We start from the raw sequence: 16,064 nt of genomic DNA, 5'->3' as shown, positions 1-16,064 counted from the left end.
CGTTTCTGAGGGTTTTGTTTACTTATATGGGTTTATAAATATAAATTGTATTTGCATATGGAAAGAGACCATAGATATATGTACCATCCTCAACATTCTTCAAGGTTTCGCCATCATCGTAAAGGAATTGCAAGATTTTAACGAAACGCGATGCACAAGATATTTTGCTAATGGATACTTAATCGCCAGTGCCACTGAGACAAGTGATTCGAAATGAAAACGACGAGTGTCGCCGCTGCTCTTGGTGAAAAAGGCAACCAAAAGCAGGGTTCAGTAAACTTGTTTCCAATTTGAAAATGGTTATGCCAGCCGGATAAAAACATTTTCCGATGGTTTTAGGCATTGCAACAACAAGTACCAGGCCAGTGCTCAGTTGCACAGTCGGTGTAGCGGGCCATAAATGAGAACTCAATTAGAACGTTTACATTTCTGTAAGAAACGAGTTGGTGCCGCCGCTGCTGCCACTGCTGCCTGCCGTAGTTGCTGTGGTACATTATTTTTTGGCCTAAATAGTAGGCCTTGAGGAATCGGAATCGCTTGAGTTGTTTTTGTTTCACCGAGCGCCACGGCAGCGCAGCCGGCTGCGACGCGGGCAGCGGCAGCGGCAGAGCGCCGGCGGAGCGGGAGATACCGATTCCGAATCGGAATCCGCTCAGAGTGGATTCGTCTTTTGGCCCATTCGGATGTGGCCTCGCATGTGGCGCGCGCGTTGTCCACTGACAGTTTTATTATTATTATTGTTGTTATTATTATTATTATTATTTGGGGCCCAAAGCTAACTCTTGCCCTTTCGAGCTGCGCGTAATTTCGATTTCGATTTCGGTTTGGTTTCGACTCCATAATATCCATTCGGCATCTCGGCGTTCGCGTTGTTTCGAGTGCATCCACATCCACATCCGACTCCACAGCCACATCCAAGTCCATTGCGATTGTTGTGTTGTGTTCCAGTTGCCGTTTTTGTGGGAGGTTAGTTGGTTGAATAATCCGCGACTCCGCAGTGTACGCAAATTGCAAATTGCAAAAGCAATGCAATGCAATTCCCCGCTCCATGGAAGTCCCCATTGAGAAACATAGATCCAAGAACTGCAATATGCCCTAGTGTATGTGTGTGTGTGTGCCGGAGAGCGGGAGAGCGCACCAGTGCCTGTTTGTGTGCGTGTGCCTATGTGTGTGTGTGTGTGTTTAGAATGCACCTTGTGGTATTTTGAAATCTAAAATTGCCAAACACCCAGCGCGTTTCTTTTTTTCGAGAGCATTGCAAAAGACTCCAGCTGTGCTAATGCTAAGTTGAAACGAACAAAAAAAAAAAAAAAAAAACTATCAAACCGAAGAATCGAAGAACTGACAAGCTAAAAACGAGAAAAAGAAACTGAAAATCAGAAGCCAAGGCTGCCGCTCTTTCATTTTAGCGGGTATGTAATTACGAAACTCCTGCGAGCGCCTGGCTGGCTATTTCGGATATCTGTCGGATTGCGACAGATTTTCGTGGATTTTCCGCCATGGATTAATGGGCGCCAAGGGTACAGCCAGCTTTCCCACACAAACACGCACACACTAACGCGTTTATTGGCCAACATACAGTCAAAATTCCATAGGTGGCCACACCATCTGCCACTTTAATAACTCAAGTTTTACTGAAATCTCATAAAGGCATAAGCAAGCGAGTATTTAAAATCATAGCCAGAGTCAAAGAAACTTTTTTCTATTAATTAATTTTATTTAATTACCGCAAAACCAAGCTATAAGAAGTAGTATAACCTATTTTTGGTATATACAAAGTCAAAAGTTTTAGTAAAAAATCCCTTTACAAAGCGCACAATAGTAAACCGATCAAACAAACGCATTTACTGCGAGTTCCCAGAATTCAACTTCGCGGAGTTGCACTGTATTTACCTACGTCACGCCCACCTGATTTCAGTGCAATCGCGTTGGCCCAGTTTACGGGCATGCTCCAAGACAAAATACACTCCTACAAGGTCGATTGCCTATGTATGCTGCTGTTTCTGTTGCCGTTTCTGCCTTTGCGGCTGTGGCTGGCGTTTTTCTATACCAGTTTCTAAACCTGCCGCAGCTAGTTTCAATTTCTACTGGGATTATCTGCTCCGGCTTCGGTGGCTGCGACGCCTCCGTCGCTGCTGCAGGTGGCGATGGCGATGGCGATGGCTGCAGCTCTCTGGGAGCTCATTACTTGGCCCGTCCTCTTCTACCCGCCCCTCCTCCTCGTGCCACGTCCACCTTGTCTGTGTGATTGTGACACAGAAACCAACTAAGAAGTACAGTTGCGGTAACAATAATAGCACCAAAAGCACATTTCGTGTTTGCCCCATCGTTTCTCTATTTTCTGACATTTTTTCAAAATTTTTTCCACTAATCTTAAATACTACAATGATTTTCAATTGAAATAATAAAATTGGTAACAGATCTAATGGATATTTTAAAAATAATTGGTAAAACAAAGAAAAACCTCCAAATTTAGGCGGTAACAAAAATAGCACTGTTTCTCGTATTTTGCTAAAACTAACTAAAAAAATAAAATAAGAGTTAAACAAATGGATTATATCTTAAGAACTATGTTTAAAGAATCTTAATATTTGGTTGCGTGGCCATTGTAGGCAATGACAGCTGCGCATCCTCTTGGCATGGAGTCCACCAAGTCCTGGTACCGTTTTTGAGGAATTTTGCTCCATGAATCCTTGATCCTCGATCCCCCATGAATCCAAAGTTTCTCGTTATGGTTGGGCTTGGCTTCAGAAACCTTTTTTTCATGACCGCACAAAGTTTTTCGATTGGATTCAAGTCGGGTGACTGATCATTACTCGGATCGATTTCTGCTCAAACCACTTTCGACCCTTCTTCCTCGTGTGTTTTGGGTCGTTATCCTGTTGAAATGTCCAAAAAAACGGCATTTCATCCTCGGCATATGGTGCCATCACATTTTCCAGGATATCTGTGTAAATGTGCTGATCCATGATGCCTTGAATCATATGAATCGGATCTACTCCATAGTATGAAAAGCACGCCCATACCATGATGTTTGATCCCCAGTGCATTACCGTCTTAAAGGTGAAGCGAGGATTATTTTCAGTTCGTGGTGGACGCCGAACATAAGACCGAGAGCCTTTCCAACCAAAAAACCCAATTTTGCTCTCATCTGACCACAAAATGTGGCGCCACTTCTCCACAGGCCAGTCCTTGCGTATCTTGGCATATTCGATTCGCTTTGCCACATGCTTCACATTCAAAAGCGGGACTTTTCTGGGACTGCACACATTATGGTTGTTTTGTCTTAAGTGTTTGCGAACTTTTTCCACGTTTGCAGCTATCTGAAGCTCCTTCTTCAGTTCCGTCACCGGCTTAAAAGGCTCCTTCTTGCTTTGCCGAACCAAGCGCTTGATCTCCACATTGGACATAGAGGGCTTTCTTCCACGTTTTTCGTTATTTTCGACAAACAGCAGTGCGTTGCGGATCATATTGTTTGAAAAACAAAAAAAACCGTCTCATTTTAGCGTAGGTTTTACCTTCACAGATCATGTTTTTAATCAAATTCCTTATTTCGACGGTAAAATGCTTTCCCCGACCCATAACTAAAGAATTTTTGGTCTTCTTTTGAAAAAAATTCAATTAAAACCTTTAATGCAACTCCTTTTTTCAAAATATGTCGAAAAAAAAACCAAAGCAATCACTCCTATTAATTTTATTTAGCAAAAACGTGGTCAGTGCTATTTTTGTTACCGCCTCTTTTAGCGCCCTTTTGCAGAAAGTGCCCAAAAACAAAAAGAACCGTTACATTGAGAAAGTCAAAATTTCTTGCTTAGAGAGACAACATATGGTACTTATTATTCATGCAATCAGACTTGAAAAAAAATAAACATTCAATACCTTTTTTTAGGAAATCAACTTTCAACCTGCAGTAGTGCTATTATTTTAACCGCAGCTGTATGTGGAAATCTCTTGGCTGCATCGAAATCAAATCAGAAACTCAAGTTGGTCTCGCCAGTCGGCGGCTCCGCGTTGAGTTTCCATTTCAGAACATATGCGCGTTTTCGCAACAGTTTTCAGCTAGAAGATTGCTGCCTGCCCATTCGGGCCTTTTAAAACGGCAGTCATACCTGTCCATGTCCGATTTGGTTAGAAGTTGACCAAGTGGATCCCAAGAAACAGCACTCTTCCCTAAATGTTGTTTGCTGGCTTTATTTTGAAACTTATGTATTAATGAAAATTTTCAACACATTTTAACTTATTTTGCGAAAGTCCACCTGTGTAATAGTAAGCCACATATCATCTCAAAATGAACTGAGTGCAAGATTTAAAAAGTCCCAAAATGGGTTAAAAAGAATCTGTCATTCATAGAACTCTAATTTCGCCTTAGCTGAATTTTTTAATGACTGTCACAAAAAGTTTCACTTCTTTGTGTCAAGAATTGGGTTTGTTGAAATCTTGTTGATATCATATGGTATGTTTTTCCATAGTTCGCCTATTTCGTTGAAATAAATTGTAATGCTCCAAAATCTGTTCTTAACACGGATCATCCATATTTTTTATTCAGAAAATGCGTCTTATACGGGCTTTACTGTAGTGGCTTGGCGTCAATTTCGTTTATCCCCCCACCTCCCCCTATCGATTCCCAATTTGTCTCTTGCCGTGGGATGCTAGAACTGTGCTCTGCATCCCTGGTTCATTCCCCAAAAGCAGCACACGCACACAGTGACGCTTGGACAACCCCTTTCCCATCGCCCACTACCCACTACCCACCACCCACAACCCATCGCCCACCACCCGCACCCCTGCGCCCGCACAGCCACACTGCAGTGTGCTCAATTCGGATGGACGGCTGTGTGTGTGTGTGTGTGTGCGAGTGCATCTCCCCCACAGCAACTGCAAACTGCAAACTGCAGACTGCACGAACTGTGGTGCAATAAACGACGAACGGCGAACGGGACGGAACGGAACGCATATTGCGTTGGCGGCGATAGCTTGGATGTAGTTGCTGCTGCTGCTGCTGCTGCTGCTCCCTCAGCTCCCCCTACTCCTCCTCCTACTCCACCGCCCCCTCTGCTCCCCCGCTCCCTTGATGATGACAGCCGAGGTCGTAGGCAAAGACGACGGCATACGCTCGAGTAACTGGCCCACCACTACAAGCAGCCAAACCTGTTGACCTAATTTCAAATTCTGCTGCGTCTTGTTGTTGCTGCTGCGGCTGATCTGTGTCTCTGTGCCATCGGTTGGTGTGTGTGTGTGTGTATGAGTGTGTTTCAGTGAGTGGCGGCTCTCTGGGCGAATGTGTGTTGGTGTGTTGGTGTGCCGGAGAGCCAAACGATTGGCAAATCTTCGCCAGTGGTGTTTGGCGCCAAGGGGGATCCACATCCAAATCCACATCCACTCTTCATGGGAGAATAACCCAACAAAAAATAAAAGGCCTTCAAACTCAAGCATTCCCCCAAACGAAGATCTTCGAGCATTAGTTGGCTGGTATACATTTTGGGGAAATATGTGGTAACTTCGGTTGTACCAATGATTAGTTGTGCGAGATGAAAAATAAAATGCATACCACATACTGTTAAAGACCTATCCTTTAATCTACATTCAATGACCAGAAGATACAAAGGCATTGCAAGCTTATTATCTAGTTTTAGTTTGTAACACTTTTGTGTTATTTACAGTAATTCATAGCTTTGATTTTTTTCAGCTTATTAAATGTAAGACTTATAATATTTTCATAATATTCAGTGCGCTTTAATTTTTATTGAACCAAAACAAAAAGAGTAACTTTTGTCAGTGCAGAAATAATTGTGGCTAATATCTGTCTGATCTCCATCACCAACCCTGCGAACTCTGACTCACCTGAAGTGGTGACCCCCCTCGGACGCCAGCCCTGGCATTTCCGTCCCAAACAAAACGGAGACAGACACAGATACGTACTTACATACATATGTACGTATGTATATTGGGATTCGGATACCGATGCAATTGGTGTGGGACTTCCACATCCACTTCCACCAGCTATTGCAGTTTGGATTCAGTTCGGTTCGGCTTGTGTCGGTATTTGGGAATTTCGGAATCGGGATTTATTGGCAGATACCGGAATGTTGGGATGCAGTGGCTAAAAGCACGCATCGTGGTGTGAGTTTCGAAGGGGGTGTATCCCACCTTATTTATATGTTGTATTTGTTTTTGCGTCCCAGTAACCACAAGAAATTACGGTCGCTGCCACAAGCTGCTGCCTCTGCCGGCGTCGCTGCCTGCTCCACTTGTCGCAGTGACGAAACGTTCGTGCCTGTGTTTGTGTGTGTGTGCGAGTGTTTGCCAGTGTTTGTGTGCAGAGAAAATCAAGTGAATCAAAATGAGCGTATAATTAGGTCAACACAACAAAAATTATACGCTAGCCACTTAGCAAAGAGAGCAAAGCGGCAGACTCTCTCTCTGGGAATCGGAAGTGGGGCAGAGCATGGTTGCTGGTCCCATCAATTAGAAATTAATTCACGCGCCTAATGCTACAAAATTGCAATTGCAGCGAGAGCAAAAAACGTGCACCTGCAACAACGGGAACAGCAGCAGTAGCGGCAACAACAACAACCACAGCCAGGGAGAGCGGGTGTGAGAAAAGCATAAACAAAAACGGGACATGCGCTGCACTTGCCGAACGGGAGAGAGTGGGAGAAAGAGCGTGGGCTTTTGTATACAGAGAGTGCAATTTTCGCTCAGCTGCTTTGGCTGCTACATGGGAAGAAAAGTTGGTTGAATAGATATTCGCATGTCAAAGAGATCAAAATTTAATAAATAATGTCTATAAAAGATTATGAATTTATTATATTGCGTCTCAATAGCAAAAACTAATCTTAAATGTTTCAATAAAAGTAGATTTTTGCAAATTCCATAGTTAATGCATTCAAGCTTGAATACTCCATTGACCTTTGGTTTTTCTCAGTGTGCCAGAGAGCGCTTGTACACAGAGAGCTCCAACGTTCGAATCGGCTCCCACTGAACTATTTTTTACCCCACGTTTTTTCTCGCCCGTTTCTTGATTTTCTTGCGTTGTTGTTGCTGCTGCTGCCCGTTGCTTGTTGGCCGTGGCAAGTGTTTCGCAATGAGTGCAGGCCAGGCCAAAACCAAAGCCGAAATGAAATCATCGCCGTGCCGTGCTCTCTGGCATTGATAGAGGGGGGAAATTCCTGTTCCACTTTCTATTATGGGAGTCGCGTCGTCGTCGTTGTTGTTGTTGTTGGTGGTGGTGTTGGCGTTGTTGCTGCAGCAGCAGCAGCAGCAAAAGCGGCGGCAAAAGTAGCAAAACAGCACGTAGCATAAATGTGTGTCACCATGGAAAGTGGTTTTCTCTCTCCCGCTTCTCTCCTTTTCGCTCTGTTCTTGTTCTCATTTCGACGCACATGTTGTTGTTTTGTTTTCTTTTTTTTGGTAATGCTTCCTTCATTGATTTGGCAAGGAACAGGGGAACAAGAACAAAAACAACTCCATCGACCGACTGACTCATTTTGTTGCGTGACGAAAGCCGATCTCCCCGCCCAACCCACGCTGGAAAACCGGTAGAAATAAAAAAAAAAAACAACGCTGCTAAGGTCAAATCTGAAATATGGTCTATTTTGCATGAAGATCCAGCCTTCGAAAGTCAGTCGCCTTCAAAAAGATGCGCCGCCTTCGTTTTCAACTTCACTTCCACCTTGGTTCCCCGTCCACATCCAATTCCGATTCCAATTCCGACTCCCATTCCGCTGTGGATTCACCACTGGTCAATGCAATGCTAATAAACTAGCTTTTGATTTAAATTTGAATGGGAATCGTGCGCGGCGGCCTAAGGCTATGCAAAAGATTCATTTGGCCTACAAGCGAACGCACAGTGGCTTTAAGCCAGCGAACTCGAAATGAAAGGCCAGTCGGCTTATTAGCTTAAATCATTATTGGTTAAATGAATCGGATAACAGAAAATGTTCTCTAAAATCCTTTAATACTCCGGACTAAGTTAATCTATAGAATTTATAGTTTAGTTATGTATGTTTATTAACTCTACAACAACATTACTCATACGCAGTGTTAATATTACGTATCCGCCCAGTGAGCTAGATTGTTTTAAGTATGATTTCAGAGAATTTTATAATCTAGTATAAATTATTTCAAGTTTAAGACATAGGATATTGACTCTTTCGACTTCTTTCTGATGATAAAAAAAATATTTGATTCTGTTCCAATGAAAAATGAACACAATGCATTTAGGGGCCTTGGTTTGTTCACAATATTCTACAATAATATCGAAATAATTTTTTGAAAGTATCTTCGTATCTTCATATAAATGGATTTACAAGCTCATAAATGGGAATCCATGACTCTTAGCGAAAATTGGGTTCGTCTTCCCATGATGAAATCATAATTCAGTTCGAATTCCCACACCTGTTTTTGGACTCTTCCCTAAAAAAATTTGCCGCCCACGTGGGCGCACCCCTTTATGGCCACCCGGCGGACAGTGTGCGACATCATTAAGGGCTCTCGGGGCGCTCCAATTATGTCGCTCACTGTGTGTGTGTGCTCCCATTCGCATTTCTCCGACCATTTCTCATTTCCAGAGCGCTTTATGTTTTCTTTTGCTCTCGGCTTTCGGGGCTTCGAATTGGGAACAGCTCGGCGGGCAAGTGAAAATGCGGGACACCCAGAAGACCCGAAACCCCAGGTTGGGTCGCACATACATATGTTAGCCAGCGCGCTTGGCCAGAGATTATGGTGATGATGATGATGGCGGTGGCGATGGCGATGGCGATGGCTATGGAGAGGTGGCGGCGATAATGATAATAATGATAAAGCCTGACCCAGTTGCACTCTAAAACTTGACCCAATGACTCCATTGGGTTGGCAACTATGGCATTTATAATGCCAAAGCCAACACAGCGCCTCATAATTACTGAAAATGCAAACCGAGTTTTTGTGCGTTTTTCTTGGACTCGCTCCGCCAAAGCTTACGAGTTTACAACATTTTTGAGCATTCGAGCGGCCTGCCCGAAAAGAAGTTTCGTAGTGCCGCAACCCGTTCGGCGGCGCATCGGAAAGTGAATTTGTAATTTATGTAGATGCCCCCAAATAGGCCTATGACACACATCTATCTCATTTTTCAGAGTGCTGACCTGGCCAGAAATGCACAACCACTCGCACATATGTATTTCTGGGGCACAGGGAAGCTGGTCGGGGCTGAGGTCGACCCCATGGCTCTTGGCTTTGTGATCTGGCTAATGCTAATGCACAAGCAACCATTCAAGGTTGAATTAAATTAGCTGCGAGAAGAGCTGGGCTCTGAGCTCTGTCCAATGATTATGGATGATGATTTATACGCCGCCCGATATACACCGACACCCCGCACATCCGCACCTGCTCGGATGTGCCGAATCTGCACTGTGTATGGGTATCCACATTTGACCTATTGCCCAATTCCGGGCCAGACGACGGGTGACATGCGTCACTAAGCCACAGTTGCACAATGGGGCGAAACTCGAGACTCTAAATTTAATCTCTGTTTGGGGAAGTACCTTCAAAACTCAATTAAACATAATACCTTTTCCAAGATATATGTTTTCTCGTTCGTCTGTTAGTTTGTTTTGATATTAGTTTTCTGAGGAAAAACTGATGCTGATTTAAATATAAATTTGAGTAATAGACAAACATTCTTACTCAACCTGCTTAAGAATGATATTAGCTTGTTTTTTGTGAAACTATATTTAGGTTACTGAGCGATTGAAGTTGTTTGCTTCAAACAAGAACGTCTTCAAAAGAACCCAAAAATGTTGTGCCAAATGCCATTTGGTTGCCATTGTGTTTGCCGCACAGCTTTTGAATGATTCGCTTGGCGATGTTGGTGTGGTCCCCATCTCTGGTTGTGTGTGTTCGGGTGTCCAAGTGATTGCCCACCTGCAAGACCAGTAATTGGCCCCAATAACTTTGGTATTTTCGTAGCACGAAGTCAACGTCAACGCCGGCAACAACTACAGCGACAAGGCCGCCCAAAAATGGTCGGTGTCGGTGTGGAGTGGTCGTTGTTGTTGCTGCTTTGGTTCTTGGCGAATTCTCCACAGGTTCCCCAGCCCCCAAACGTCACACCAGTTACCCCTCCCACGGCACCTCCTCATCCCACGAAGCTGCGACGCTGACACCAATTTGGCTTATTAGAGTCGAAGTCTGAGTTTGGGCTTGGGTCTATGGGCTGGAAGCACTTGAAATGCCAAAAACTGACTGCAAAATTCAGCAACAACACAAATAGCAACCACAGCTTGTCATCGATTTTCGGGCGTGGTCTGGACTAATCTTATTCGCACTGAGCCGAAATATGTGTGCTAACATATCGAAATTAGCCATTACACATTTTAAATAGATTCTAGTTTTAGTTGGTGTATAATGTATAATATTAATACTTAAAAAAATAGATTATTCTTTTGAGCTAAGAACTTATAGACAATGCCCTCCATGTACTTCCAGATGGCCGAAACGATCAGTACAGCGGCCAGCGGCATGGAGTTGGCCCTAAAGGACCCCAGTCCGACGGTGGGCGGCGGCATCATTGTGGACATGACGCCCACCACGGCGGCGCTGCTGCATCACAACGCTATGGCGCTGCGCAGCCTCAAGGAAGCCGCCTCATCCGCCTCCGAATCTGAGCTACAGGAACCGCGATCGCCGACACCCACGCCCACGAATCTCAGCACCGGACCCCACTCGCCGCCCATGACCTTCCGCTGCGAGCGTTGCGACAGTTTTGAGACCAGCTCGCGGGCTTCCCTGCTGCTCCACGTGGTCCAGTGTCTGGCTGGTCAGGCGGCGGCGGCGGCAGCAGCGGCGGCGGCATCGGCGCGCCTGAAGAGCGAGGATCTGCAGGAGCCGGAGAACATGAGCCTGGGTCACATGGAGGGCGGCAAGGGCGATGGCCAGACGGGCAATGGTTCCAGCTCCTCGGCCAGCTCCTCGCCGGCCGGGAATAGCGGAGGAGGAGGCGGTGGCAACAGCAGTTCGCGCAAGGTCTTTGAGTGCGATGTGTGCAACATGAAGTTCTCCAACGGCGCCAACATGCGCCGCCACAAGATGCGACACACTGGAGTCAAGCCCTACGAGTGCCGGGTGTGCCAGAAGAGATTCTTCCGCAAGGATCACCTGGCGGAGCACTTCACGACGCACACCAAGACGCTGCCCTATCACTGTCCGATCTGCAATCGTGGCTTCCAGCGCCAGATAGCGATGCGCGCCCACTTCCAGAACGAGCATGTGGGCCAGCATGACCTGGTGAAGACGTGTCCGCTTTGCAGCTACCGAGCGGGGTCCATGAAGTCGCTGAGGATTCATTTCTTCAATCGTCACGGCATCGATCTGGATAACCCGGGACCGGGTGGCACCTCTTCCTTGCTCCTGGCCCTGGAATCACAGGCTTCGGCGGCGGCAGCAGCGGCGGCAGCTAGTTACGTGCCACCTGGACTCAGTCCGGTGCCGGTGCAATCTCAGTCCCAGCAGCAGCAGCAACAGGTGGCTCCTCCGGCCAGCGATAGTGGCGAGTCCATGCGATCCCTGGAGAATGCCACGCCCCCCATGCACTTCCTCACGCCCCACGTGGAGATCTCGACGCTGGGCGAGAGTGGCAACACGGAGTTGTTCAATGTAAGTCAATCGCTGTATGGCAGCCCATCCCTTTTTCAAGCCCCCTCGCTTACAAATGATAAACTAGCTGATTTGCGTTTGGCGTGAATCTGCATTACAGGGCAACAACAACAACAGCAATAACAACAACAACAACTGCGCTACCAACAACAATAACAATATAAATGGAGCGAATAACAACAACAACAACTGCAACTCCATTAGCAATGGAAATGCCGAGTCCAATGGCGATAAGGTGAAAGATCGAGCCCTCATCATGCAATCGCCGGTGGAGTTGCCAATGGATTGCAACACAAAGGCCACGCCCATCACATCCAGCACCACAGCCAGCAGTCTGAGTGGCGGCCTGAAGAGCCACCACCAGCATCCGCATCACCACCACCACCATCACCACCACGAGAACCACATAACGCCGTCGATCAGTCTTATACCTATCAAACAGGTGAGTTGACGAGTGCCAAGATGGGGCGATAAACAAAGATCGACGCTCGGCATTATCTATTATCTCTATCTATTGGGTTTATCAAATGGGGTTACGCTAGGGTGTATGTGAATTTATATGGCCAGAATAGGTATTTGGATCTAAACTACATAGTTCCCTTCAAACTGAAGAGCAAACATCATAAATTCCACCTACTGAAAATAGGAATACAGATCTAACTTTTCTGTTAACTCAATTTTGTAAATATTCATCTTTATGAGATGGAAGCTCGGTTCGTAGTGGATCGAATCCACACTTCATCTGCATGCGAAGGCGGAACCATTTTTTGAAAACCTGTTGTGCATCATAAAAGACTGCATACCTAATTTGGCTGAACTGGTGGCTCCAATAGACTGTTGAGATCCAGGGCTTTTATATTGACGCTTGATTCAACGTTTGATCTTGACCTGTAAACTAAATTTCAGAGTACATTTTCATGATTTGAAATGCCATGAATTATGTATTAAATGCTGTGTATAGAATTGATTAAATTATATTGTTAAATATTAGTATTTTAACTGATTAGCCTACAGGCTTATAATATATTAATTTAATTTTTGCCAAAATCATTACATTATAGTAATGTTCAATGGGTAGTATGTGAATGAGATACCAACACAAACAAACATTATCTACTTTTATATTCCGTGTTAAAAAAAAAACTTAAATTGTTCTCTTTTTGCCCAAAAGGAGCCCATGTCGGAGGATATGGACAAGAAGGACCTGATGAACGGCAGTGATCCAAGCAGCGATACAGAACAGGCTTCCAACAATAACAACAGCAGCAGCAACAACAACAGAATCACCTCACTGATCAAGGTGGGTTAATAAGAAATATACAATATGTAGCCACAATATTTATCCATCTGATTTTGGACCAGGTCTCGCCACTGAAATCGCTCCTGCGCGAGGATCTCAAGCGTCGCATCTGCGCAAAGGCCAACAACCGGATCACCCGGAATGCCACGCCGCTGGAGAGTAACAACAACAATTCGGTGCTGTCCAACAGCCTGAGCAACGGATCCGGTCGCGGATCACCCGGAGTGAATGGCGGCAGCGGAGGAGGTGGAGGCGGTGGGCCACCCACGCCGGCGACACCAAGTGCCACCAATGGCGCTAGCTCGACGCCCATCTGCAACGGGACGATCACGTCGACCGGCCAGGATGGAGACCTGCTGATCAACCGCAAGCTGATCCTCACCTGCCACTTCTGCGGCATCGAGTTCCCGGACGAGACGCTGTACTTCCTGCACAAGGGCTGCCACTGCGAGAGCAATCCGTGGCGGTGCAACATATGCGGCGAGCAGCTGAACAACGTCTACGAGTTCAACTCGCACCTGCTCAGCAAGAGCCACCAATAGCAGCCACAGTTGGCCGGCAAGTAGGCAGCGGATTGAGGAGCTTGCCGGCTCGGGATCTGGACAGTCCCATGAATCGGAATCGGAATAGGAATCGGAGCAGAGCGGAGCGGAGTCGATTCAGAATATTTACTTAGCTCAATTTTGAGAGATTTTCCACAACCAGGCACACAGTTAAGCTCAGAGCAAATTATACACTTACCATCTAGTTCTACGTTTACACTTACGTCTACGTTACATATATAGTTAGTTAGAGATAACTCATCATATTTTTATGATCTGCATGCAGAAAGTATGAAAATCAAATGAGAGCTACGTAGTTACCTAATCCCTTAAAGAGTCGAAGACGAAGTAGAAGTCGAACAGTCGAGATGGCAGAATCAAAAACGGAGTGCGATGGATATACACACACATATATACCTTCCCGGAAACCAACCCTGTTATGTAGTCTTATTATGCATTAGGTTTTGTAGATTAGTCCTTAAGTACTTGGCAATAATTTCCAGCCGGTTCAACTGGCCAGCAAACACTTGCGTCAACGCGGGTCCGCTTTAGTCGGTTTAGTGCATTATATAGCTAAGCTCGCCTCAAAGGTGGCAGTTTATGGTTTTAAACATCCACAACTCACACTTCACACACATAGATACATCCGATATAGATATATATCTATATATATATATATATATATGCCTATACAGTTGCAGCGAAGGGCTTTAAATTTGTTATGTTTTCAGAGTTTAATACGACAGCAGCAAGTTTGATTAGGCGGATATAAACGAGAAGCTATATCTACATATATTTACATATAAACAACAGGATATATACGTACATAGCCAGGTTATAAACACCACTCTCACACAGCAACATACAGCTGCGGACATACACACACACAAACAGATGCAGATGCATATATGCAGATACAGATACATATGCAGATATAGATTCGGATTCAGATTCAGATAAGGATTCTTTTAGCTTAGCAGAGGGTTATCGAATTATGAATTCAATTATTATACTCGTACCTTTTACATAGCTCCTAGTTTGAGTAACTAATCTAACACAATAACAACAGCGATCGGGGGTTACTTCGATTGTGGAAAACATTTCGAATATTCGCACAGTGCTGCTCGTAAGTTTGCATACAACTGGAGCGTAGGAACATTTTTTAAACAAGCAAGACAAAAACATGCAAAAATTACAATTGTGATACGAAATTGTTGTAAATAATTGGTAAATCGAAATATGAGTAACACGAACTTTATCGTTTAGACAAAACTATGCCTTAGATGCCTATGATAGCATTACATACATATACTGATATACTGATATCTACATCTACGATACGAGCGATCACTGTACAAACAACCAACTGGACATGGAACTGTTGATTAGTATAGATAACTTTAGTGTAAATCAAAATTTGGAAAGTAATCCCTGGACCACCCTACTCCCCTACTCACCTCCCACCTTCCACCTGCCCCATCCCACTTCCTTTTCGATCCTCCCTGCTGACGTCACGGGTTGTATGCAGCCAGCATGGCGCCACTGTGCGCTAAATTTTACTTCAGATTAACATCCGTCCATGATGTTCACGAGTTCTAGCGAAAGTAACAACACACTTATCCATAATGCTTATGTATGTAAAAAAAGGAGGACTCGAAGCCAATCACATTGCTTAGTTCCCATCTTCTCTGTTATTTGATCTGTACTTTTAGCTAGCGTTAATTCTTAGTCGAAGGTTTTTGTTAATCATTTTGTTGTTTATCCGTTAGCACATAGAAGACACCTGCAGCACTTGCACATTATGTACATTACGTTCTTCCCGACCCTTCTTATAGCAATACATTGTAATCACACCTTATTTTGCTCTACTCTAGCCAATTCACGCGTGTAAAAATGGTTTGTTGTGTTCAGTTAATATTTACTACTTACTACTCGGTAACTTACCACATAGGGCGTAATTTTGTTTTTGTTTTTAACTTTGTTAATGAACTATTATCGCGTTGTTACACGAATCAATCCATTTTCAAATCAAAAGGCGTATAACGTTGAATGTAACAATTGAGCAATTTTTAGCGATCTTTCGTGTTAAATTTTAATAGAATTAAACGATAACAGAACGGAAAATTTAAAAAACACCAAATGGATTAAGAACAGAAACAAAACATTTACTTAATTAGTGATTATAATTCTAGCTACAAACAAAAAGGCATGTTAATTTTTTAGAAATAAAAATGGTTTAAAACAAACGATACAAATATGTTTCATTTTGCCACCGCACTATGGTCCAGAATTCGTTTTTTTTGGCATAAAGTCTAAATTTTTATGTCAATATATCGTCCTCTAGCAATTATTTTCTAATAGAAAATTGATCATATAAATAAAAACCAAAAACAAAATTGACCGAAAGCTTCACTAAATCGTTTTATGAGCTTTTAAAGTTGAAGTGTTAAAAAGCTGATTGAGAGAATGCAATTTCCGAAAAATTACTTGCTTACTTTTGCATGTGGTATAATCGTTAATACGCATCCAAAAATTATAGTAAAATATGGAAAATAAATGCCAAGGTATGATGTTTTTAACTTATTTAGGTA

The 16,064-nt window shown here is 44.1% G+C and overlaps 1 protein-coding gene across 4 annotated transcripts; it reads left to right on the top strand.

Annotated features, from left to right (window-relative positions):
• The first annotated feature begins 627 nt into the window (after positions 1 to 627).
• On the top strand, positions 628 to 15,720 carry LOC6733479 (putative uncharacterized protein DDB_G0277255). Of its 4 annotated transcripts, none has more exons than XM_016167280.3 (5): positions 628 to 966; positions 10,465 to 11,631; positions 11,699 to 12,073; positions 12,803 to 12,931; positions 12,994 to 15,720. In XM_016167280.3, the coding sequence occupies exons 2-5, from the start codon at positions 10,465 to 10,467 to the stop codon at positions 13,471 to 13,473; spliced, it is 2,151 nt and encodes a 716-aa protein (XP_016026436.1). In that variant the 5' UTR covers positions 628 to 966; the 3' UTR covers positions 13,474 to 15,720. The 4 variants fall into 4 exon arrangements, with proteins under 4 accessions (XP_016026436.1, XP_039148411.1, XP_044778607.1 ...); XM_039292477.2 differs by lacking the exon at positions 628 to 966 and adding an exon at positions 1,021 to 1,412; XM_044922672.1 differs by lacking the exon at positions 628 to 966 and adding an exon at positions 5,995 to 6,120.
• Positions 15,721 to 16,064: the final 344 nt, after the last annotated feature.

The sequence above is a fragment of the Drosophila simulans genome, chromosome 2R (genome assembly GCF_016746395.2).
Source record: "Drosophila simulans strain w501 chromosome 2R, Prin_Dsim_3.1, whole genome shotgun sequence".
NCBI classification, from domain to species: domain Eukaryota; kingdom Metazoa; phylum Arthropoda; class Insecta; order Diptera; family Drosophilidae; genus Drosophila; species Drosophila simulans.
The sequence above is the reverse complement of the archived record's forward strand: the minus strand, read 5'-3'. Positions and strand labels throughout refer to the sequence as shown.

Bases quoted from the DNA above. Each gene is read 5' to 3' on its own strand.
- LOC6733479 (XM_016167280.3), top strand. From the start codon at position 10,465: ATGGCCGAAACGATCAGTACAGCGGCCAGCGGCATGGAGTTGGCCCTA. The intron at 11,632-11,698 runs GTAAGTCAATCG...ATGATAAACTAG, and splicing joins GCAACACGGAGTTGTTCAAT to CTGATTTGCGTTTGGCGTGA. The intron at 12,932-12,993 runs GTGGGTTAATAA...ATTTTGGACCAG, and splicing joins GAATCACCTCACTGATCAAG to GTCTCGCCACTGAAATCGCT.